At 36.5% G+C, this 27,629-nt stretch overlaps 1 protein-coding gene across 2 annotated transcripts in view; it reads left to right on the top strand.

Annotated features, from left to right (window-relative positions):
- The window catches only part of EDIL3 (EGF like repeats and discoidin domains 3), a 537,490-nt gene that overhangs the window by 355,366 nt on the left and 154,495 nt on the right, over nucleotides 1-27,629 (top strand). For both annotated transcript variants that reach the window (XM_066381791.1, XM_066381790.1), the window contains one exon: nucleotides 13,065-13,246. In XM_066381791.1, coding sequence (XP_066237888.1) covers nucleotides 13,065-13,246 — 182 coding nt within the window. The remainder of the gene's footprint in view (nucleotides 1-13,064; nucleotides 13,247-27,629) is intronic.

The raw sequence follows: 27,629 nt of genomic DNA, 5'->3' as shown, positions 1-27,629 counted from the left end.
ATCATCATTTTGAACCTTAAAAGACTAAGATAAGAAATGTAATGCCTCTGCCTTGCACAAAGAAGAGGTTCAAAATATACTTGCTAAATGTTGAATGAATAAGAGGCTGTATTATTATTTTTTTTTAATTTTTTTTTTTTTAATTCCGAAGCTGGAAACGGGGAGAGACAGTCAGACAGACTCCCGCATGCGCTCAACCGGAATCCACCCGGCCCGCCCACCAGGGGCGACGCTCTGCCCACCAAGGGACGATGCTCTGCCCCTCCGGGGCGTCGCTCTGCCATGACCAGAGCCACTCCAGCGCCTGGGGCGGAGGCCAAGGAGCCAACCCCGGCACCCTACCTGGGCCATCTTTGCTCCAATGGAGCCTTGGCTGCAGGAGGGGAAGAGAGAGACAGAGAGGAAGGAGGGGGGGGGTGGAGAAGCAAATGGGAGCTTCTCCTATGTGCCCTGGCAGGGAATCGAACCTGGGTCCCCCGCACGCCAGGCCGACGCTCTACCGCTGAGCCAACCGGCCAGGGCCTGTATTATTTTTTTATTCAGTCCATTATCTATGACAGAAACAATGATGAAGATGAACACAACCTGATTTACATTACTACTCTCTATCTTTATAAACAGGGTGGCCAAGTGCCTTTCTTGTCATTTTTCATCACTTTTCTACACTACTTAAAACATACACAGCAAACATAATACCTCTAGCATTTCATATCACAATGTTTATCATGACATTTTGCTAACAGATATATCTGGGAATTAATCTTGGCTCTGTGTCTGTAGGGGAGTTATTTAACCTCTGTGTGTCTCAGTTACCTCAATTAATTTTGGGAATGAACCTACTCTTTATGGGGTTATTTTGAGGATACAATGCCTGACATATTTGCAATAAATATGCACAGGCTTTATTTTTATTCTTCAGGAATATCTGTGAGAGAAAAGAAAGATTTCATACCTTTAGAGCAGAGTTTTTTCATTTTACTCTCTTTATACGACACTTCATAAGAAACCAGTATTTATGCATGGTTTTCTTATATCTCAAAATCAGATCAGAAAAAGAGTAGGCTAGGTGCTAAGTGACATTTCATGCTTTTCTTCTAATGCATCCCCTTTATGTCCTTGAAAATCTGAGACAATGAATATTAATATTCTTCTCAGATTGATTGGAAAAATAAGTCATGATGAAACAGAAAAGGTCATGCTGAAGATATGGGAACCAGGTATTATTCAGTTTGGGGGGAAATGGTTTGTTACTTTACTCTCAGTTATAGACTTTAGGAAATGAGATTTCTTTGATTATTGTAACAAAATTGCCACCAGCTAAAACTACATCTCCATCTAACCTAAAGATAGGATAACACGGATATTAAATTGAGAAAGAAACTTGATTATAAAGGTGCTTCTCAGGGTTCTAATCTTGTTGATCAAAGATTTCGTATGGAAAAAAAAAAAGATTTCATATGAGACTTTTCCATAGGAGATCCCCATTTTATACCATAATGAGGGACAGTGCCTGCCAGACACAGACCTATTTTAAAAGAGATTATTTAATTAGTAATTTTTATTTCTGGTGAGTCTGGAAATTTACTGTAAGGAATCATTTAGTGTTTATTTTATTACAAGAAGCCATAGCTTATATTTCCGCCAGGCAGAAATTTATCTGAATGCTTTGGTGACAGAATTATTTGATGATGAATGTGATATTAAGGAAATGGCAAGTGGCGTGACATTTTGACTCATTTTCAGTAACTTTCTATGATTAGTAATTATGCTTATTGTGTGTTAATTTTTATTAAATAATATTTTGTGTGGAAAATGAGAAATATTCTACTTCCCTGTTATTTCTTGAACAAGAAGTGGATTCATGTAAAACTGACTAAACATATGTTTAAACCTTGGTCTCTGGGTAGTCACATTGCAAGCCATTCACCCCATGAATCTTTTTTTTTTTTTTTTTTTTTTTGTATTTTTCTGAAGCTGGAAACGGGGAGGCAGTCAGACAGACTCCCGCATGCGCCCTACCGGGATCCACCCGGCACGCCCACCAGGGGGCGATGCTCTGCCCATCCCGGGCGTCGCTCTCTTGTGACCAGAGCCAGTCTAGCGCCTGAGGCAAAGGCCATGGAGCCATCCCCAGCACCCAGGTCATCTTTGCTCCAATGGAGCCTTGGCTGCAGGAGGGGAAGAGAGAGACAGAGAGGAAGGAGAGGGGGAGGGGTGGAGAAGCAGATGGGCGCTTCTCCTGTGTGCCCCGGACGGAAATCAAATCCTGGACTTCCGCATGCCTGGCCAATGCTCTACCACTGAGCCAACCGGCCAGGGACAAACACTGATTTTTGCTTTATAACAATAAATAACAACAACATAAAAGCTACCATTCACTATGGGCATGTTAACACAATAAATTAAAAATTAAATATAAAAAAAGCTTAAAGAAAAGCATGGAAGTTGTTTTAACTACTTTTGCAAAATTTACAAATTCCTAGTGGGCAGTCATAAGATTTTTTTTATCTGTATAGTTATCATATATTTTTAACATAAGTTTATAAAAAGCATATTTATTCACTTAATCATTAGGCTGAACCACATAATAATAATATTCTCTTTCAGCAGACCAGAAAATAGCAATTTATCCCATTATGGGTATTTTATTGAACACAGCAAATATTCTACACTCATTTTAGCAGCTGAAGATTTAAATCCAGATATAAGAGTTTTAAATAGTTTCACTTTTCTAAAATGTATGTATGCATTATTAAGTAGCTCTGATACAAACTTTAGAAGTTTTTTTTTCTACAAATATTTTCCAATGAAAATGAACATTTAAACTGGAAAGTGCATAATATCAGGGTCTAGTTTATCAGTAACTATAATAAATTTGAAAATAAGCAGAAGTTAAACTTTCTATTTTAATAGTCTGACCTGTAGTCATTATATTATAAAACAAGCCTTGTATGACTCTCTTCTGACTGAGCGGTAAGGTATGGAAAGCTGGCTTAGTTTCTACTATGTTAAACTCTCCTAGATTTCCTTTCTATAAAATTTATAAATCATCCTTTTCTTTAGTAGCTTTACACTTGTTTTGTTTTAAAATTTCTATGTTGAACTGTTTTAGAACTACTAAAGCCATCACAAATACAGTACTAGATGCAAAGTGTTTGTAATACTTTCTTCTCTAGGAATGCTTGATTAGTAAATGCATTATAATCAAGACTTCATCATCTGTCTCAGCTTTATATTAGAAACACTGGCAAAATATATGTGTTTTTTTATTTTATTTTATTTTATTTTTTATTTATTTTTAGAGAGGAGAGAGAGAGACAGAGAGAGAGAAGGGGGGAGGAGCTGGAAGCATCAACTCCCATATGTGCCTTGACCAGGCAAGCCCAGGGTTTCAAACCAGCGACCTCAGCATTTCCAGGTCGACACTTTATCCACTGCGCCACCACAGGTCAGGCTTTTTTTTATTTTAGAAGAGAAAAATACTATGGAGCTGAGATCATCACATAGAGAGCAGCTTTTAAAAAATTATTTGCACCCTGGCTAGTTGGCTTAGCAGTAGAATGTTGGCCTGGTGTGTGGAAATCCTGTGTTCAATTCCTGGTCAAGGCACACAGGAGAAGTGATCATCTGCTTCTCCTCCTCATCCCTTTCTCCTCCCCTCCCCTCCCACAGCCTTGGCTCCAACGGTTTGAGCAGTTTGGCCCCAGGCACTGAGGATGGCTCCATGGTCTCCCCTCAGGCACTGAAATGGCTTGGTTGCTGAGCAACAGCAGCGGCCCCTAATGGTCAGAGCATTGCTCTGTAGGGGGCTTGCCAGATGGACCCTGATCAGGACGCATGCAGGAGTCCATCTTTCTGCCTCCTTGCCTCCCCACCCCTCACTTAATTAAAAAATATATATATACACACACATTTGCAGGTATCTTTTTTTCCTTCCTTGACTTCAATAGTTCTCTGACTATATGGGTATACCTATTTATTTTCTATATGACAATCATTTCTTTATAATTTTAGGAGTGAATGCATAATGTAAATTTCTCTAAAGTTCAAATAAGTAAATCATCTGATGTGTATTTCCAGGTTCTGTTTTGCTCCTTACCTTATTTTCACTGACTTTCTTAAGTGTCCCAGCATTAACAAGGGCTCATTACACCTTGCCATCTGCAATAGCTTCCTATTTATTTTCTTGAATTCCTTTTGACCTCTAGAACAGAGTCTCACTTGACCTGAGATAACATCTAGTGTGAAGAAAAGCATAACACATTGTACGGAAATATTGTGTAGATACTTAACAATTGGATTTGTGTCTGTGATTTATCTCTCAAGTAAAATCAGTGTTTGATGTGCCAATATTATTACTTAAGAAATATATCAGAAGTAGTGCCTTGTGGTACTTATCCTGATATACATTTACAAAAAAAAAAAATCTTAAAGTTGCAAATAACTGATAAATATAAAATGTGTCTTCTGCATAGCAGTGTTCGAATATTTACATTTGGTATTAAACTCATGTGTCCTGAAACAACTGAATCTCACCTTTAGCATTTACCTTGGCATTGAACCCTTTTTGCTTTTTCTTGCGCTGGTAAATCTTTTGTTGGAATCAAGAATGAATCTGCAGGTTTTTGAATTGCAGACTTTTGACTCCACAGACAAATGTTCTATCAAACCATGTTGTTGTCTTTATAGCTGGTCAAAGATGAATTGTGCAGTTTAAGTGGAAGCCTAAGTATAAGTCACTGAATTCTTGCTTGGCTGCAAAAGTGCAAGCGGCACTTGACAAACCGATATGCTTCTCTTTTTAGAAAGAATGCATCTTAAGTAATTAAAATGCACTCTTTTGTCCCATAGCAACACTGAGCACTGTGATAGGATTATAGTCTTATTAGGTTGTTCGGCTTGTGAATTATTTTAGTAAGAATTTTGGTTTTGAATACTAGAGTCCATAGGCTCTACTACGTAAATAATGCCAACACCATTATTCTGCATTAGTGTGATAAAAACTAGCTTTGGGAAATACTGTTGGTCACTTTGCTATTATAATTTAGCTTATTCATGGGTTTAATTTTTTTTCTGAATCAAAACAATTAATTTAAACTGATAATATATCATAATTGACTTGAGATAACAGAGTGTGAAGAAAAGCATAACCACATTTTACAGGAAAATAGCTACATAGCTGATAATTGAGTTTGTAATTTTATGAATGCTGGTTTTTATTACAAACACATTTCCCCTACATCCAATAGCTAATTCCTATATAGTTCCAGCATTTCAGCATACCAAGAAAGAATTTCTGAATTTTACCCTCACCCAGTATGTTTATCTACATTCAATGTTTAATTCAGTTTCAACAGAGAGAAGTAATTCACAAAAAGCAATGATTTATTTCAATTTACTTTAACCCACAATATTGAGAACAAATTTAAAAGTCACTGAGTTAAGTGATTTGGAAACATAAGTAATGCAAAGACATGGTTTATACCTTTAAAAAGTTTATTATCTAAGAGAAAATATATACACAAATAATTATTTCTCATCATTTATCTTGAACATGTCTAAGCTTTCTACTATAGAAAATAATAGAATACAGTTTCTAATAGAATGAAGAAAATTCTTTAGGGGCCACATATCACAGTCAGTCTTCACAATTGTAAAGAAAATTAGCATTTTTCCAGGCTAAGCAGCCCATCGAATACAAAGAAATAGCTTTTTCTCTAAAGTATACATGCATTTTATGCACAATCCAAATCAGCTTAACTAATCATTAAAAACTGTTTTTAATGATTTTGCAATTACTAATTTCCCTAAGCAAGGTTACTGTGGCCGTATGTGAAGCTCAAGCTCTCATACAAAAAAAAGTCATCTCTAGGTGTGGAGAGAAACAGTCATCACCAAAAGGAGTTGTCACTCTAAGTCCTTTTAAGGTGATCCCTCCCATGCCATGACAAGAGGCTGACCCCAGGGGTTGCTCTATGGGGACTTGTGAGTGAGTGAGTGTGTGAAGGGAAGGCTGGGATATGCATGTCCACCTTTACATTCTCGCTGTGTCCAGGAGGCTCCATTATGGTCTCCTGTCTCCCAAAGACAAAGCTGTACATCTAAGCTCTATACCTGCGATCAGCCTTTCTTACGCATCTTGTCTTCCTTCCCTCCTTTGTCCTCTGTCTTCTGATATTACTCAACAACAACAACAAAATAATTGCCTAAGAGAGATCAGTACAAATGTGGGGGTGTAGGTGACAATTCTTACAAGAAAAAGAAATCTTCAGGGCTCCTTTTAACCCTTAGGCCACAATGTGAGAAACTGTGAGTGGCTCAGATCTCTCCCTCACCATTTTAGAGCCTGATCTCAAGACAACCCTAAAATAAAACAGGCGCTAGGAATAAAGGAAAGGCTGCCTTCCAAGTGGCGCTGGGGGAGGTTTATGCTTGAATCAGCATTAATTTCTGCAGTGTTGGAGATCATCAGTAATCCATTCGCCAGCACTCATGTTCAGCACAATTATCGTGCACAGCAGAGGACTCACACTCCGGCAAGAGGATGAGATGACCGGAAAAAGAGAGGACTGGAGATGTTTAAAGGAGATTTGTTTCTTACATGGTTTTAATTTGAAATCTTTTCGTTCTGAAAAGGTCTGGATATTGAGATAGAGCAAATGAAAGCAGTGCGGTCCTGTTATGGATTCAGCCATGCATCTCACTCATTTGAAAGGCTTAATCGGCACACTCAGGAACAAAACGTGAGACATTTTGAGGCACTGCTCACTTGTCAGCTGCTAGATCAATAAAATGCAGATGCCATTCTTTGCCATACTCCAGAGAATAAGTTTGCAGAGGGAGAAGCACTTGGCTTTGAAGCTGTTTTACTCACAGGGATTTGGCAAAAGGGGATATATGCTCAAAGAAGGACATGGGAGGCTTGGCCCCAGCGGCCCAGCTGTTCTTCTTGCTCAACCTACCAGGTGACTTCACTCACCGACTCAGTTAGTCTGAACAGCGGAACAGTGGGGCCTCATGTCAGAGGGATTTCCAGGCCACTCAGACAATGCAGGCAAAGCAGTTATTTTTTCTAACTGTGTAAATAATGCCCAAAAGCCTTTGGTAATTGGTGTTGACTGGACTCCTTAATTTAGGAATATTGTAAACCTGACAAAAGCAAGCACAATGCCAAAGATGCATACATACACATATAACGATCAGAAATGTTGACTCCGTATTCTCCTGCCATATTTGGTATTGATCAAATTGCCACTGGGCTCACTGTAGGGATAACATGGACAATTTCAGAAATATCTGCTGACTGAGTGGCAACTAGTTGAAAGACAAGTAATATACTCAACTGTTTGTTGTTGTTTTTTCATGTAAAGAAGTGCTCTTCCTCTTCACTCAGCATATGAATGATTTCTAAAGTCGTCTATATTGATATATTCTTGAGAGAGTAGGTGAAATGGATTTTTTAACTTAAAAAATAATTTATGCAAATAGAATATTACAATGTTAACTGTAATTTTTACTGTTTATTTACCTTTCACATTTATTTCAAAAGTAATTTTCTCTATAAGTATTTATTAAGTATTTGCAAAGATCAATGCTTGCTGCTAGATACTGAGGCATGTAATCCCTGCCCACAAAGGGGCTCCCCGTTCTGTGGGACAATAGATGAACACATGTGATACACGTGGGTGACTTGTGGGGCAGGAATGTTCTGGGTGTGGCTTAAGTAGAGAAGCAGGTTTTTACTTTCCTTTCCTGTCCCTGCAGTCTGGTGGATATGACTGTAGCCCAGCAGGGTCATCATGGCATTAGCAGCTGGAACAAAACAGGTCCTCCCAATTGCAAACCAGCAGAAAGAATAATTTTGATAAAATTTAAAGGGAGGAATTAGGTTCAGTTGTGTTATTTGTGAGGCATGGACAATCCCAAATAAAAAGAGCACTCTTTGTGCTCTCTATCACCTTTGATGATACTCCATGTCTCTCCTCTGCATTATGTCTAATTATTACTACTAGCTCTGTAAAATAGTTTTACTTTTTTTTTTTTTTTTTTTTTTACAGAAACAGAGAGAGAGAAAGTCAGAGAGAGGGATAGATAGGGACAGACAGACAGGAACAGAGAGAGATGAGAAGCATCAATTATTAGTTTTTCGTTGCGACACTTTAGTTGTTCATTGATTGCTTTCTCATGTGTGCCTTGACTGTGGGCCTTCAGCAGACCGAGTAACCCCTTGCTTGAGCCATCGACCTTGGCTCCAAGCTGGTGAGCTTTTTGCTCAAACCAGATGAGCCCATGCTCAAGCTGACAACCTCGGGGTCTCGAACCTGGGTCCTCTGCATCCCAGTCCAACGCTCTATCCACTGAGCCACCGCCTGGTCAGGCAATAGTTTTACTTTTTAAGTAAGCTTTGCGCTCTTCCTCTTTTTTAAATCTCTTTTTGACCAACATAATTTTTCACCTGGACAATTGTGGTCACTTGCTATTTGGCATTAGTTTTTTCCCCCTTAAATCTGTTCTCCATGAGATAGCAGGAATGACCAACAGGAAATGAAAATGTAACCATAGTTAGAATCTTTGAACAGCTTCCTTCACAAAGTGAATCACGACCCCTCAGCAAGCTCTTCAGCAAAATAATCAAATTTCTCTACTTCTTCACCCCCTCTTGACCATCCTCCACCAACACATCCTGGTCTCGTGATACTGCCCTGCGTCTGCTTCCCCAGTCACGCCAGCTGTTTCCTGTCTGTGTCTGCCTCCCTTCCTTCTTCACTGTGTCAGCTCCTACTCTTCTCCAGCAAATCCTTCCCAGACCCCCAGGCTGGGTTATGATTCCCACTTGGTTCTCATTGACTCCTGTGCATACACCATCACATATTACATTATAATAAATGTTTTTTATTTCTGTGTGTGTCTCTCTCACTGTACTGAAAGCAACAGTACAGTAAAACTAGCACAGCAGCCAACTCCTGCTTCTCCAGAGATCACATCTAATGTCACTTCTCAGAAAGGCTATCACTGATCACCTGACACACCCTCAGCAACTTTCATTCTTTACATAGTATTTTATGGTATTTTTTACTTATCTGTGTTTCTTTTTTGACTAGAATATGAGTTCTAAGATTTGAGACTGTTTCTAAATTTTTAATCCCTGTATCTCCACTGCCTAAAAAGTGCTTGATATATAATAGATCTTCAATAAGTGTATATTTTTCAAAACTGAGATATAATGCATGAATGGAGGATAAGTGGAAGGGGGATTGATGGAGAGGTGGACACATAATAAAGGTCATTACATTAGTCAACACTGAATGAACTTATTTATATTAGATAAGCAATACTAAGCTAATATTGGTAGTAGGTTAATTTTTTTAAAACCTTTAAAGGTACACGATGCTCATCACTATTTATTTCTGTGACTCACTGCCATTGATGGTCACCTACTTTTTTAAAAGTATACCAATTTGTGAAAGCTCTGTCATATCCTGAATGCCACTAGTGATATTCTACATGTTTGTTTAATGATAATTCTCTGACCTTCTTTCCTAGGAATCTGTAAGTACACATCTGTCATATAAAATAACAGCAAAGGAAAGAGATTCAGAATCAACCTTTGAAGAATTACTGAACTCTTTATCAGTTGGTACTACTTATTATTTCTGAAGCAGATCACTTATATTTCAGACTCACTTTTTACGGAGCTTAACTTCCTTCCTTCTCATTTATTATATAGTCATGATAGCCTTTTTATCCCTAAAATATTATTTCTATTATGAAAGAAAATACAGTGGATACTCTTTTCAAACTTCAGAATGCTCATGTGATACTAAGTTTTTCAACTAGTAGTATTTCATAACCTTCTTTCATTTATTTGATAATGATAGTAATGTATAGCTCCATACTATCTTTCCTTTAAGCATCTGTTGTTCACTGTTTAAGGTCACTTAATCTTAGGTGTATAATCATTTGCATTCTGAATTGCATCTCCTTCATTCGTTTTTATAACTGTTAATTTTAATAGGACATTGGGGAGATGGATAGCACAGGCAAAGGAAATTGGATTTTGAACCTTTTATTATGATGACATCCATTTGATTGTGGTCCAAATGATTAGTGACAGAAAAAGCTGCCGTCATGACAATTTTCCAGTGTGAAATAAAGTGTAAGATTTGGGTTTGCATATTAGTTTACTTTTTAGAAAAACAAGGCCCCAATACCAGTGTTCAGCACACATTTGTGAACTCTGTCTGTGTAGGAGCCTTTGTGTGCATTGAGGAGGTAACAGTGAGAGGACCCAGTGCCTCCTCTGTCGGAGCTGAAGTCACAGTCTCCTCAACTTAGAGAGAAGTCTGTATGTGACTTTACAGAATGAAGCTTATTATTTTTTAAACAATTTATACTTACAATGGCAAAATACTTTTTATCTTTTATTCCCTCACAACTGGTAAATTAGGTTTTATTATAACCCCTAATTTTTAAAATGAGAAAAATTGAGGACCACTAACCAGCAAGGAAGTAAGCTGATGATGCCTCACACATATATATGGCTTGCCTCACATATATATATATATATATATATATATATATATATATATATATATATATATATATATATATATTGCCTCACATATATATGTTTTGAATTATATTTTGTTTGAAAAAATGACCAGTGAGGACATGGCAAAGATTATGAGACTTATGGCAGAGTAAAAAAATATATATTAAAATATTTACTTCTTAAATCTCTAATTGGTGTTTGGCTTATATAATGATACAACAGTTCCAGGCCAATGTGTTCTCTGAGGTGTTAGCTAAGAAGGGGAGGTTGGTTGTTAAGAGTACTGATGAAGGAGACTTATTAAATAGTGTGGTTTGAGGACTAATCACTTTTTAAATAGTTACAGATTTGGTGAAGATGTTCAATTCAAAATAAGGTTTTTAGAAGTACATAACTAAATGTATAGAGTTCTTTCTAAGGCTGTCACAGAGTTTAATTAATTAAAGCTGGCTCTCTAGCTCTGCCGTACTACTGACAGGCCTACAATATATGGCCTTCCTGCCTGCTGCATCTTCCCACCAAACATTGCACAAATCAAGGACAAGGATACTTGAAATTCCTTTCATGGCAATATTCCTAAATGTCAGCCTCCTGAAGTTGTTTAAATCAATGCCATCGTGAAAGTCTTTGTGCGTTTATGAACTCTGTAAAAATTCTATAAAACAGAAGTAAAGCAAGAATCAGAAGACTCAGCATTTGAGTTCTCGATGTTAATATTTTTGGAATGTGAAAACCAGATTATCTGTGACTCCTAATACTGCAATCATCAAAATGAATGTCTTCTTAATTTAATGACTTCAACGTGATACAGTGCACCTTCATAAAGTGCTAAACAGCTCTAATTATGTTTTAGAAAAGTCCTTAGTATTTAAATTTAACTTGACAAGTGAAAGATTTATTAATCATTAGTCACACAGAGGTAATCTTTGGTTTATTAATATCATTTTACTAATAAAGTCTGATTAAGATGATTACTTATTCACATATTTTTATTCTTTTTATAAAAAGTGTTTAAGGGTTTTAAAGCATTTGGGGAAATGTTAGTAATGTGCTTAGAGCTACTTTGTCTCTGTTCATGGAATAGAAAAAAAAGAGTTATGTTTATGCTTAATGAAAAAAATGGTTACCAATAGGAAACATCTTTGTAAATTTAAAAAATATTATAATCCAGGGGCAGAATTCTTTCTTTCATATTTTTAATGTCAAACTGATGTAAACATTTAATTACAGACAAATGTTGGACTTCAATAGTAATTAAAATCTATAAAATGCACTGGGTAACAATCACTGATCAAGTTGACATCTATAGAGTGGCATTTAATAATGGCAATGTGGTACTTTTATATTTTAAATTTTTAAAATAAATTATTGAAGCATATTTTATAATAGGATTATTATATTTTCTTTACAAATCTAATTTGACACAAAGTTAAGTATAGTGTATGACATGTTAATAAAATTAAGAAAACTAGATGTTACGTTTTATTATTTGTATTATTTATAAATTTTCAAAATTGAATTTAAAATAAATGTACACTTTGGTGAAATTTTATAAAATAATTATGAAACACAAATATATTTAATACAAATATATATAAATTTTGGATGAGTTGACGCCCCAGTTCTACTTTTAAAACCTAAACAAATTGTTATCTGAGAATGCATTTTACTTTTATGTTTTTAATCATAGTGTTTTTTTTATTAGAAAATTTCTCTTAAATATTCAAGTCACAAATTTAAAGAAAAATAAAAATGTTAAAATGCAAGTGCAGAATTTCAATATGTAATTGTGAATTTTGAAATAAAAATATTGGAAATATAAATTTTAATATTTTTATTTACTAAATGGTATGCCTACTCTTGTATACAATGTTAGAGTTTACTTGTTTACTTTATATAAATAAGGTGTCAACATATTTTCTGTTATGTATACCATATCACCAGTTATTATTATAATGTTTTTAAATGTTGACATATTTACACATTGCTTTTTTTTGTGCAATCATAACTGACACTAGTTATAAAAATTTAAGTTAAAAAGTTTATATTAATGAAAAATGCTAAGTCAGCATGAAAATCATTTTGATACAACCTCAGAGGAAGGCTAGAAAAGAAATAATATATAAACAGATATTTATTTAGAACTTATGATTTATGAGGCACACTAATCCCTAGGAATATGAAACATGAGATAGGCCTTTTAAGGTCATTGTGCTTTTGTTGACGTGATCCACAGCCAAAGGATAATTGTACATAATGCAGAATCACAATGCAGAAAGGAAATGTCTGTTCAGATGCTGCACTCAGAGAAAGAAAAAGAGAATGTCATAAGGAACAAGGATTATTTTTTTCATGTAATGATTCATAACATCTATAAAGTACCTGAGGCTTAAGTGGTACAACAGTACAAATCAAAATCATTTAAAAATCAACTCTCATCAAATCTATTAGCCACATTTTAAATATAGATTATTCTTAATAACATTCACATTTTTTTCTGATTTGTTCCCAGAATGCTCGGGCCCATTGGGAATTGAAGGTGGAATCATATCAAATCAGCAAATCACAGCTTCATCTACTCACCGAGCCCTTTTTGGACTCCAGAAGTGGTATCCCTACTATGCTCGTCTTAATAAGAAGGGGCTTATAAATGCCTGGACAGCTGCAGAAAATGACAGATGGTCATGGATTCAGGTAACAGATGGGATGGGACAAGGTTACTGCCAAAAAATAACCAGAGTCATTTTAGAAAGAAGAGAGTGAGAGCCCAAATATGATTTTTTTTTTCATGATCACAGAGGAAAGGATAATTTAGGTGAGTCGAAATAGGCTATCAGCTCTGAAACTGTAGAAAACATACATTCCATTGAAAAGTATGTTATGAGGGTAAAAAAATGTTTAATTCTTGGTTAGAAATATCACTATTATAAGGTGCATATCAAAGAAAGAAATTTTTACAACAAATAAGGATGATTCAATATATAATTTCATTTGTTATCATCAGTCACCTATTTTTTTAAAACAGGAGAAATCAATGATAGACTCAGATATTGAGTGATTTCACAAAGGTGGAGTGGATGGTAGCACTACCAGTACTGTATATTAAATTCAGATAAATGTTCTTTGAGAATTTAACTGAAGCGAGACAGTCAACTTTATAGTAGGAGAACACAAGTTTTTCAAACCAGTTCTCTGTGAAAACATTATACCTCTGTTAGAGTGAGGGATGAGCACATTAATAACATCTAACCAGTCACTGGTACATGCTAAAGAGAAGGAAAGTCCAATCCACAATGGGGTCAGAAGAAGAAGCAATGAATTATCATGAGAAAGCTTCATGGGGAAGATAAATTTTGAAGTAGTCCTTGAAAGATGGCTTTCAGTAGAGACTAGAAGCCAAGGAAATAGCCTGATCAAAGATACTAAATGGGAATCTGGGGGACATCATAGAAAATCAGGATTTGTGTAATGGTTGCTGGAGGAATGGGTTCACTTTCAGTGTATGAGTTTGGTGTGTCTTAAGATTTAAACAAACTAAAAGGTTTGGTCTTATTCCTTTGGAATAGGGAACTATCATAGAATTTTGATTTGTTTAAGTATCTGATCTGTTCTGTTTACTACATATTTTGTATCAAGGTAGTTTTTAACACAGGAATCTTTGATGTGACATTATTAAGTACAATGTATAAGGGCTGCTTTACATGCAGTTAATAGAAAGAAAAATTAATTTATGGCCAAAAATATTGACTTCCTTATTTTAGGAAAAGGGCCACAATCTCCTTCAGAGGTTTTCCTTGTTCTCAGGCTTCTTGTAGAGTTTTGCATATCCTACAGACATTTCTTTCATCTATATCAGTGGTCCCCAACCCCCAGGCCGCGGACCGGTACCAGTCCGTGGGCCATTTGATACTGGTCCACAGAGAAAGAATAAATAACTTACATTATTTCCACTTTATTTATATTTAAGTCTGAAGGATGTTTTATTTTTAAAAAATGACCAGATTCCCCGTTACATCTGTCTAAGATTCACTCTAGATGCTTCTCTCGTAAGTTCGACAATTATATTTAAAAATACCACAGTTTTTACGCCGGTCACATAATTTTATTTTGTGCATTTATCCGTCCCACCCTAAAGGCCAGTCCGTGAAAATATTTTCTAACATTAAACCAGTCCGTGGCCCAAAAAAGGTTGGGGACCACTGATCTATATAACTTCATGTGTTTACCTGGTATTTTTATTTTGTTTAGTTTTATGCATTTGTTTACATGCATATGCAAAAATCGCATCTTAAATTACACATGATTTTTCTAATCTATAGCCACATGTGCCATGGGAATTTCAGCCAAGGAAATGGCACATCTGTATAGTTTTGATCATAGGCTAATGAATTTCCATTTACAGTTTAAAATAGACCCAAAAAAGTATTTGCATTCTATTTGCTGAAAGTCATTCCTGAGACCATTTTTTTTCACTTGACTATTATGAAAAGCATTTGTGGAATTGGGGTCATGATAAAACTTTAGAAATTAAGATTTAGAGCAGGAATTACAGAACAATTGAGAGAATATGTCTTAGTTTGCATCATGGATTCTGTTTGACAGATTATGTTTGTGAACTTCAGTGACCACCATGTTTCTGTGACTATAAACAACATACTGAGAAACACTGCATCAAAGCCTCATGTTCTGATATGTCAGTTTGCTTAGTCCCATTGTATTGCACACTTAACACTAATGCATCATTTGCCTTTCAAAATATGAATGAACTTTAAATTCTGTTTATCCCATGATTATAGGTAGATAAATATGACTTTAATAAGCTTATGTTGAAACATTAAATATTCTTTTTACTTTTAAGGGCAGTTTATTATGATTACTACTATTACTTTACTATTAGTGTCAAGATGATAATGAGCTCTTAGAGAAAAACAGTAACAGTAAATTAAAAGGGTTCCATATTAGATGAAGATATGTTGCAGATAATGGGAGGAAAACCAACAATACACCATTGTTATTCAAAAATACTGTGTTATTCAATAGTATTGTGTTCAGAGTATAAATTACATTATTGTATTTGTTAATAACTTACTTTTTAAGTTATTTTTCTAAAACATTAAAAGTTATCTCTTTCTTAAAGAAAATCATATTAAGAGGCTCTGATAAAAAAAATCATTTACCAAATTTTCTGTGCCGAACATTATTAATTTCCTTTGTCATTTAATTATTTAATTTATAATCAGTTCTTCAAATGAAACATCTGAGTACTTCAGTTAAACTCACTTAAAATGAGCACAGTATTCCCCTCATCTTTCAAGTGTGTGACACACATGTACTAATTAGTATCAATTTTACTTTATTCCTTGTCTTGAGAAAATTAAAATTAAAATGGCCATTTTAAATGTACACACTCAGTATGCAATTACTGACAGCACCGTAATGTTCATAGTTGATTCTGGATTTAAAAGATTGATCAAGTGAATACAGTTAAACAAAATCCTGTTGGGTTTTTTTTTTTCCCCAAGTTTTTTTGAGCTTTATTTCCTCAAACAGATTTTTTCTCAACTAATAAATCAACACTTCAAACACTGGCTCATTAGAATCCTGGAATATCAACTTCTCTTTCTGGCTGACCTGACAGAAATAGCAACTATGCACAGTTATGGAGATATGTCTTGCGTTATCTCATATAAAAATGCAAAAACTTATTTAAATCCTCTGTGTGGGTACTTGGCTAATGGACATATGTCAGTAAGGATAACTATTTGTTATTTATTTTTAAAGATAATTACTTTCTGTTATGTTTTATATAGCTACATGCAGTAAAATATTATAGTTTTCAAAATTTCTTAGGTGATTTTGTTTTGGTATATTTCAAGCTTTATTATTTTCATCCACTCAACAAACATATACTGAACAGATGTCATCTCTTTGTTCTACTAAGCACTAGAAGAAAAACAGCTTGCTTTCCAAATGCTCTTAATATAAAATATTAAAAGAGAAGAAGGGTAAACATAATAATACAACTTTTGTGGCCTGGTCTTAAATCATCAGCAAACTATTATATTTGAACCATTGCATTTTACTATATTCAGAGTTTATGTTTAATTGAACTCTTGTTAAATTAAACATTGCTGAACATACTATATAGACTATGAGAGGAGAGAAATCCTGGTTACACTATATATTACAAAGCTGTATTATTACCTGCTGATCTACTTGATGGCAAACCTATAATTTGCCTTTGAAAGTTAATTTACCAGTAGTTTCAGTACTAGTATTTTATCAATGAGAAAAATGTTTTGAAAATTCTCTTTTAAATAATTTATTTTCTTTTTAAAAAAATATGAATGTGATCTTAATATGTTTCTTTCCTGTATGCCACAGAGTTTGTGGGAGGAAGAGATAATAATGCCTCAATCTTTAATGTGCATGGGAATCACATGATCATTTGATAAAAACAAAAAAGTCTGGATTGCTATTGCAGTGGTCATCCTCACACTGCACTGTAATATGTTTCATCAGCTCCTTGCCTGGGTTTGTACTGCTTGTGTTACTTTAAAAAATATATAAATAGGGAGATTCCAAGATGGCGGCAGAGTAGGCATATATTCCAACTGCCAACTCTAAGGACCAAATTGGATTACAACTTAATTTAAGAACAATCATCTTAATAAACTACTTATAAACTACAAGAAGAGATCCTACCAAGGACCACAGAAGAACCCATACCAAGACCAGTAGGAAAGATGGAGATGTGAAAGGGCCATTCTACTCCCAAAAGGAAGCTGCAGCAGAGGGTCTGGAGGGATTCTCACTGCAGGGAGGGTCACCCTGAGAGGTGTGGGTCCTAAGGCCCAGGTAGGGTGCCGCAGACTAGAGTCCCAGAGCCTAGAAGAGGAACCCACACAGCATTTGGCAATGAAAAGAGTTGGGTTTCTGTCTGCGAGAAAGAGACAGAGCTCTTGGAGATTCAGGGTCCATCTTAAAGGGCCCACGCAGAAAATCTTGTTCACAGCCACTTACCCAGGGCCTTGGTAGAAGGAAAACTGAGAGGACTAGAGTTACATGAGGAGAGTGTAAAGTTGTAGGCCCAGGGAGACACTGTGGGGATTGGTCAGCAAAAGCCCTGTGCTGAGTCATTATACAGCAGTCCCCATCTTTCTTGGGTGGAGCAGTCCCCTCTGAGAGACATCAGCCTGGGGAAAAGCAACTGCTCTGCGCTCAGGAGTCCCTGCACCCCAGTCATGGAGACTGGGTTGTTCTGAGATGCCAGGAGGCAAGGGTTGCATCAGTGCCTCAGTTTTCCGGTGTTGAGACTGGTACTTTCTTGTACATGCTTCTGAGTCTAAGACTGGTGATTCTGCCTCTCCAGAGACTCAATAGAAACTGTCCAGACTGCAGGCAGACCACACCTCTGGGTCTCAGAGGTCACACCCATTGCACTCCTGGGCCACACCCTACTGCAGTCTATGAAAAATTCTGGACAGACTGACACCTGGGGCTGAAGGGCGGAACCACACACACCACCCTTCTTATGCACTGAATTGCTGTAGGCTCTAGACTCTAGCAGAGGTTTTTTCAGCAGCCAAGCCCAATAAACAGCCAGCAGACAGAGGCTGAAGGAGGCGGAGCTCAGGGAATCTTGGACTTTAAAGTAGACCTTCACCCAGGCCCATTCTGGGTTAAAACCTCCTAGCAGTGCAGCTTGGTATTTACATGAGAACCTGGACCCAGCAGAGGGAGCTGCAAACTCTAGATTGCCTGTAGCTCCAAGAAGGTTGCTGAGGGCCAGTCATGGATAGTGTCTCCCATTGGTCTGCACCAGATTTCTTCCAGGAAGGCCAGGGATGGCACATTCAGAGGCCAGCTGTGGACCACTCTAGCAAGGGTTTTTCAGGACCTAACAACCCTTGCTAAAGTGGTATCCTGAGAAAGGGCTCCTCACACCTGGCCCAACTGAAGCAAATTTTACTCAGTTTGATATGTGATAAGCACCAGCACAGCGGTTCATGTACATTGGATCAGGCGGAGCTTCATAGTCAGCTAGCCTGAGTCCTGTATATCCTGCCCTGCTGGGCTAGATTCCACAGGGGGAAGGAAGAGAGGCTTAGAGCATGGACATTTAAAGTGTGGGTCCCTGTGAGCCTATTGTTGAATTTGGTTGAGGGGCTTAGCCTCTTTCTGAGGAGGCACAGTCAGCCCCAGGAGAGGCCCCTCTCAGTATTCCTCCCTGAGACCAGGGTTTCATCAGCTGTAAGAATTTCTGCAGAGGAGACTGTCAGTCACATTCAATCTGAACTAGCTGCTCACTTTGTTGGGGAGAAATAAAATATGAGTATCCAGCAGTGGCTGATGGATTAGGCTCTCGAGTAGAGTCCACATTCCTTGTACTAAGCTCCTGACCAAGAGAGCTTTACAGTAGGGCATCTCACTAACATTGTATTCCCAACTTCAGCTGCCCTAACTCAACAGTCTTGCAACTTGTAGAGGGGTGAGGCCAATCTGAGCCCACATTACAGTCTTTCTACAGTAGACTCTGTGGGAAGACCAGGCATCTGCAAGCGGAAGTGGAGCAGCTGAAAAGTGGAGTCAAATTATACAGAGTTGGGGTTTTTCTAGAGCTGCTGTCATCCTAAGCAGGAGGAGGCTGATTGTTATACCCAAATTGGCCCCTCCCACACTACCCAGGCACAGAAAACACAGACACAAACAGCAAAAAGAGTAGTAATTGCAGACAGGTAGTCCACAGTGGGTTACAAACAACAGCTGATGCCAACACAAGAAGACCAAGAACCAACACAACTGGTAATGGGTGACAGACAGCACCAACCCTAGACTCAGCTAGCTACAAAAGCAGCATGCCCAAAGGTGGAGTCTAGCAGGTACCACACACTGTGGAGAATAAATACACCTAGCAAGATGAACATTGCACAGTGTGTTATACACACGATCAAGGTTGACTCTTAGAGCTAGCCATTCTAAAGGAACAATAGTACTCACAAAAAGTCCAACTGCATTCAATACTCACAGAAAACAGGAAAGAAAATAGTACCCTCAAGAAGCATTCCTAGAACAAGAATACAGGTGGCCTGGAGGTCAGTACCACCGGGCCCATCTTCCTCCTAAAGACACCACAAAAATTTCAAAGTCAGACAGTGCTACCTAATACAAAGATGAAATGGGCAGACAGAGAAATGTGACCCAAATGAATCAACAAAAAAAATTCCCAGAAATATAACTAAATGAAATAGAAGTAACCAAACTACCGGATGCAGACATTAAAACAATTTTTAGGATGCTCAAGGATCTTAGAGCAACAATGGATGGACATAATGAGCACCTAAATAAAGAGATAGCAAGCATCAAAAAGAACATTAAAATCATCAAAAAGAACCAATCAGAAATGACAAATACAATATCAGAAATGAGGACTACACTAGAAGAAATCTACAGTAGGGAGGATAATGCATAGGATCAAATCAGTGATTTAAAAGACAAGATAAACATAACTACAGACATAGAGCAGCAAAAGGAAAAGAGGTGCAAAAAGACTGAGGAAATTCGAAGAGACCTCTGTGATAACATGAAAAGAAACAGCATCCCCATTATAGGGGTTCCTGAAGGAGAAGAGAATGAACAAGGAATAGAGAACCTGTTTGAAGAAATCATAGCTGAAAATTTCCCTAAATTTATGAAGGAAAAAGTCATACAAATTCAAGAAGCACAGAGAGTCCCATTAAAGAGGAACCCAAAAAGGTCTACACCAAGACACATCATAATTAAAATGCCAATATTAAGAGACAGAGAAAGAATACTAAAAGCTGCAAAAGAAAAGCAGTTAATTATTTACAGAGGAGATCCCATAAGGATAATATCCAACTTCTCAAAAGAAACAGTTGAGGTCAGAAGGCATTGGCAAAAAATATTCCAAGTGATAAAAACAGAAACCTACAACTAAGACTACTTTATCCAGCAAGGCTATTGTTTAAAATTGAAGGAGAAATAAAAAGCAGCCCAGACAAAAAAAAAAAAAAAAAAAAACCCAAACAAACAAAAAAAACACACACACATACATAACAACTCAAGGAATTCATTACAACCAAACCAATACTGCAATAAATGTTAAAGGGACTGCTATAAAAAGAGCAAATGAAAAAAAAAAAAAAGAAATCAAGTAAAAGAGGATTGTAGACTTCAAGAATAAAATGGCAATAAACAACTACATATCAATAAAAACCTTAAATGTAAACAGATTAAATGGTCCAATCAAAAGACATAGGGTAGTAGCAAGATAAGAAAACAGGACATATGCTGTCTACAAGAGACCCACCTCAGAACAAAAGATATACATAGACTGAAAGTGAAGGGATGGAAAAAATATTTTATGCAAATGGAAATAAAAAAAAAGTGGGTAGCAACACTTATATCTGACAAAATAGCCTTCAAAACAAAGGCTGTAGTAAGGGATAAAGAAGGCTACTTCATAATGATAAAGGGAGCAATCTGACAAGAAGATATACTCATTGTACATATTTATGTGCCTATTATAGGAGCACCTAAATATATAAAGGAGATTTTGATAGACCTAAAGGGCAAGATTGACAACAATACCAAAATAGAAGGAGATTTTAATACCCCACTTACATAAATGGATAGATTCTCCAGACAGAAAATTAACAGAGATATAGCAGCCTTCAATGACACACTAGATCAACTGAATTTAATTGATAGCTTCAGAACCTTTCACCTAAAGCAGCAGAATATACATTCTTTTCAAGTGCTCATGGTACATTCTCTAGGATAGACCATATGTTAGGACATAAAAGAAGTCTTAATAAATTTAAGAAGATTGAAATCATATCAAGCATCTTCTCTGATCACAATGCCATGAAACTAGAAATCAAATACAATAGAAAAACTTCAAACACTTGGAGGCTAAATTTCATGTTATTAAATAACAAATGAGTTAACAATAACATCAAAAAAGAAATGTAAAATTTCCTTAAAACAAATGAAAACAAACATAGAACAACTCAAAATTTGTGGGACACAGCAAAAGCATCATGAAAGGGAAGTTCATAGAATTATGGGCATACCTCCAGAAGCAAAGTAAAAGCTAAAATAAACAAACCTGCATATAAAAGAACTAGAAAAAGACTAACAAATAAATCCCAGAAGAGGTAGAATGGAGGAAATAATAAAGATCAGAGTAGAAATAAATGACATAAAGGCTAAAAAAACAATACAAATGATCAATGAAATTAAGAGCTGGTTCCTTGAAAAGAAAAATAAGATTGTTGAACCTTTAACCAGACTCATCGAGAAAAAGAGACGACTCAAATAAATAAAATTAGAAATGAAAGTGGAGAAGTAACAACTGACACTGCGGAAATACAAAGGATTGTAAGAAAATACTATGAAGATCAATATGCAAAAAAGAATTGGGCAACCTAGGTAAAATGGATAAATTCCTAGCAACATAAAATCTTGCAAAACTCAATCTGGAAGATTCAGAAAACCTAAACTGATAACAACAAATTAAGTTGAAAGAGTTATCAAAAAACTGCCAGCAAACAAAAGCCCTGGACCTGATGACTTCACAGGCGAATTTTACCAAACATTCCAAGAAAAACTAACACCTATCCTTTTCAAGCTATTTCAAAAAATTCGAGAGGAGGGAAGACTCCCCAGATCCTTTTATGAGGCAAGCATTATCCTCATTCCACAACCAGGTAAAGACACTACAAATAAAGAAAATTATAGACTAATATCCTTGGTGAACATAGATGCTAAAATTTTTAACAAAATATTAGCAAACCAGATCCAGCAATACATGAAAAAAGTCATACGTCATGATCAAGTAGGATTTATTCCAGGGGAGGCAAGGCTGGTACAATATTCGCAATTCAATCAATGTGATTCATCACAAAAACAAAAGGAATAAAAATCACATGAGTCTATCAATCATGAATCTATCAGATGCAGAAAAAGCATTCAATAAAATCCAGCACCTATTTATGATCAAAACTCTTAGCAAAGTGGGAATACAGAGAACATATCTCAACATGATAAAGGCCATCTATGACAAATCCACAGCCAACATCATACTCAATGGGCAAAAATTAAAAGCAATCCCCTTAAGATCAGGAACAAGGCAGGGGTGCCTCCTTTCACCACTCTTATTCAACATAGTTCTGGAAGTCCTAGCCACAGCAATCAGAAAAGAAGAAGAAATAAAAGGCATCCATTTTGGAAAAGAAGAAGTAAAACTATCATTATTTGGTGATGACATGTACATAGAAAACCCTAAAGTCTCAGTCAAAAAACTACTGGACCTGATAAATGAATTCGGCAAAGTGGCAGGATATAAAATTAACATTCAGAAATCAGTGGCATTTTTATATACCGACAATAATCTGTCTGAAAGAGAAATTAAGGAAATGATCCCTTTCACTACTGCAACAACAACAAAAATAACATACCTAAGAGTAAATTTAACCAAAGATGTAAAAGATTTATATTGGGAAAATTATAAGACATTGAAAAAAGAAATCAAATAGGATACAAACAAGGGAAGCATATATCGTGTTCATGGATAGGAAGAATAAACATCATTAAAGTGTCTATATTTCCAAAAACAATCTATAAATTCAATGCAATTCCTATAAAAATACCAATGGCATACTTCAAAGATAAAGAGCAAATATTCCAAAAATTTATATGGAACCAAAAAGAACCATAATAGCCTCAGCAATCTTGAAAATGAAGAATAAAGTGGGAAGTATCAGACTTCATGATATCAAGGTATACTACAAGGCCATTATAATCAAAACAGCTTGGTACTGGCATAAGAACAGACATACAGATCAATGGAACAGAACAGAGAACCCAAAAATAAACCCACGCCTTTTTGGTCAATTGATATTTGACAAAGGAGGTAAGAGCATGTAATGGAGTAAAGACAGTCTTTTTAATAAATGGTGTTGGGAAAATTGGACACATACATGCAAAAATGTGAAACTAGATCACCAATTTACACCATTCACAAAAATAAACTCAAAATTGATAAAAGACTTAAATGTAAGTCAAGACACCATAAACATCTTGGAAGAAAACATAGGCAGTAAACTCTCCAATATCTCTCATAGCAATATTTTTGCCGATTTATCTCCTTGGGCAAGTGAAATAAAGGACAAAATAAATAAATGGGATTATATCAAACTAAAAAGTTTTTGCAAAGCAAAAGAAACCATTATTAAAATAAAAAGATAACCCATCCAATGGGAGTACATATTTGCCAATGTGTTTGCTAAGGGCTTAATAACCCAAATTTATAAAGAACTTCTAAAACTCAACACCAGGAAGCTCAACAATCCAATTAAAAAATGGGCTAAGGAGCCCTGGCCGGATGGCTCAGTGGTAGAGCGTCGGCCTGGCGTGCAGGAGTCCCAGGTTCGATTCCCAGCCAGGGCACACAGGAGAAGTGCCCATCTGCTTCTCCATCCCTCTCCCTCTCCTTCCTGTCTGTCTCTCTCTTCCCCTCCCACAGCCAAGGCTCCATTGGAGCAAAGTTGGCCCGGGTGCTGAGGATGGCTCCATGGCCTCTGCCTCAGGTGCTAGAATGGCTCTGGTTGCAACAGAGCAATGCCCCAGATGGGCAGAGCATTGCCCCCTGGTGGGCATGCTGGGTGGATCCCGGTCGGGCACATGCAGGAGTCTGTCTGACTGCCTCCCTGTTTCCAACTTCAGAAAAATACAAAAAAAAAAAAAATGGGCTAAGGAACTGAATAGACATTTCTCCAAAGAGGAAATACAGATGGGATTTGCTGTCCTGTTATCTATATCTCTGTGTTATGTACATATCATTTCACTAATTCCCAATAGGCATATAAAAAATGTTCAATGTTACTAATGATCAGAGAAATACAAATGAAAACCACAATGAGATACCACCTCACACTTGTCAGAATGGCGCTCATTAACAAATCAACACACAAAAAGTGCTGGCGAGGGTGTGCTGAAAACGGAACCCTCCTGTAACCACTGTGGAAAACAGTATGGTGTTTCCTCAAAAAATTAAAAATGGAACTGCCTTTTGACCCAGCTATCCCACTTTTAGGAATATGTCCTAAGAATATCAAATTACTGATTTAAAAGAAGATATGTATTCTCATGTTTATGGCAGCATTGTTTACAATAGCCAAGAGCTGGAAACAGCCCAACTGTCCGTCATTGGATGAGTGGATTAAAAAGCAGTGGTACATATATACAGTGGAATACTACACTGCCATATAAAAGAGGAAAATCTTACCTTTTGCAACAACATGGATAGACCTGGAGATTATTATGTCATGTGAAATAAACCAGGCAAAGAAAAACAGACATCCTATGATCTCACTTATATGTGGAATCTAATGAACAAAGTGAACTGAGGAATGGAATAGAGGCAGAGGTGGGGTCACAGGAAGCAGAAGGACAGCTGTCAGAGGGAAGGGGGATGAGGGGATGGGATCAGAGAAGGTGAAGGAATTAGTGAAATGATATGTACATAACACAGAGATATAGATAACAGGACAGCAAATCCCAGAGGGAAGGTGGGAGGGTGTTAGGAGGATGGATACAAAGGGGATGAAACATGGGGCACGTGGGTGGGGGGTGAGGGTGTTATATTGAGTGGGACACTTGAATCCATGTTGATACAATAAATTAAAATTAATAAAAATTTAATATATATGTAAAATTTAAAACATTTTTTTTCTGATGATGTGAGGCACTTTGTTGTTGAATCTGCAGGTAGTAATCACTTCATAAGTGGATAGTTGGAAAGAAGGGAAAAACAGTGAAGGAAAATGAGGAAGGATTGTGGAAAGTATGTAAGCCAGTAAATCTCTAAAGCAGGGGTCTCAAACTCAACTCAGCATGTGGGCCGCAGAGCAAGATCACAGCCATTCGGCGGGCCGCACTAGGTCTACAAAAGGCAACTGTTACGCAACACTTTTCTCACTGCAGTTGAAAAAAAAAAAAAAAAAAACAGTACAACAAGCACAATCGTACATGCAGTTTACTCAGTGTCACAAAACGACCAGAAACTGTAGTTCGCATGACAACTGCTGTTAACTAAGCTAATATCTAGCTAGGATGCTAGAGAAATGAAAAATACAAGTAGGCCCCTAGGCTTACTTAATTTTATCCAAAATATTTTGAACTTCGTGGATTAGTCTGCGGGCCGCACGAAATTGTTCGGTGGGCCGCATGCGGCCCGCGGGCCGCGAGTTTGAGACCCCTGCTCTAAAGTATACGAAGGTGGAACCACATCATGTACCCTGCTCAGATGTGCATCTCACTTGGTATAACAATTCATAAGTAAGCGTTATTCATTAATTATAAATTTATAAGTATTTTTAACTGTTAATGTTCCTAAATAGCTATTAAGTTTTAACTGTTGGAAAATTTAAAATATCCCAAAGAGACAACACCCGACTTGAGCATTTTTCAACAAAATAATAGTATAGAAAACATGGCCCCCAAAAAGAAGTAGTTGAGTGCAAATAATGTTACAAATTTACATCTCTGAAGTACAAATTCCATATATGGTGAGGTTTTGTTCTTAAGTTTGTGACCAGTAGAATTCAAGATGACGTGAAAAAGAGAACAATTATTTATTTCACTCTAAAGCCTGTATATAATATGTGTGAAAACTTTTTTGATACCGATACATAGCTAGAGTTCCTTGAGACATAACAACCATTTTTAAAAACACAAAATTTAAGAAACTTTTATTTTCAGGTTGTGTCTATTTATAAATACATATGTATATGAATTCTATATGCAATTATGTATGTATAGAATCTAATCGATTTTTACTGCTTCTTCATTCAAGCAAAAAACATTTTAGCCTGGTTTTTCCTATAAAAAAAAATGAAAAAGAAAAAAAGCTACACTCTCCTGTACACTCCCATCTATATTAAACATCTCTATAGAGCTAAGTATATATATCTAAACATTAATATGTTATTTCTTCTAATATCTCTTTTAAAAAATACAGTAATCCTGAATGAAAAATTACTATTTTTTAAGTTATTGATTAGAGGTGAACTCTCAGAAATAGGCATGTGTGTTTTAAAAATTCCATCTTTATTTTTAAAAACAAAACATCATTTAGCATTAGGTAAAAATGATTTGATGTCTCTGCACTGAAAATAATATATTTAGTCTCTATTTGGTCATTTACCACATTTATACTAACAGTATACTGCTTACTTATTAGCTTTAAATGATGTGTTTTGGATCTTAACTTCAGATTCTATGAGCTATAGAACATATGATTAAGCATATTGCAGTTGATCCCTAATTTAAAAGACTGTATTGGGAACCTCTTTTCTTTCTTTTAAGCTACTTCCTGTACAACTTCAGCATCCAAGGCCTCATTGGTGTGAAATTCCTGCTGATCCTCAAATTCATCTGGCTGTTTTTTGCTCCTGAATTTAGGCATATACACCTGATGGTTCATCTATTGACCATCTACCAATCCTCTTTACACTCTGCTCCTTTGTTCCCTCTTCTATAGAGTGATTCCTGGAATTCCTGATTTTTATTTCCAAAGATAGAAGCAACAACAGGGTCTTTTTTCCCCATTCTACCAATCATAACAACTAACATACCTTTATAGTCACCGTTTATCTTTCTCTCTCTTACACTGTACCAAATAGTAATAACACTTGATTTAAGTTGATTTTTATAGCTGCTTGATTTTTTTAAAAAAATGTATGTTGGATAAATGCAGATTATTGATTATCAGAAGAAGAGTCTGACCATGCAGTGGCACAGTGGAGAGAGCATCGACCTGGGACACTGAGGACCCAGATTCGAAACCGCAAGGTACTGGCTTGAGCGCTGGCTCACCAGTTTGAGCTCAGTGTCGCCGGCTTGACTGTGGGATCATAGACATTACCCCATGGTTGCTGGTTTGAGCTCAGAGGTTGCTGGCTCGAAGGCCAAGATTACTGGCTTGAACCTAAGGTCACTGGCTCTTTCCCTTCCTGTCTGTCCATCCCAGTCTCTCTGTCAGAAGAAATAA

This window comes from Saccopteryx leptura, chromosome 4 (assembly GCF_036850995.1).
Source record: "Saccopteryx leptura isolate mSacLep1 chromosome 4, mSacLep1_pri_phased_curated, whole genome shotgun sequence".
NCBI lineage: Eukaryota > Metazoa > Chordata > Mammalia > Chiroptera > Emballonuridae > Saccopteryx > Saccopteryx leptura.
The sequence above is the reverse complement of the archived record's forward strand: the minus strand, read 5'-3'. Positions and strand labels throughout refer to the sequence as shown.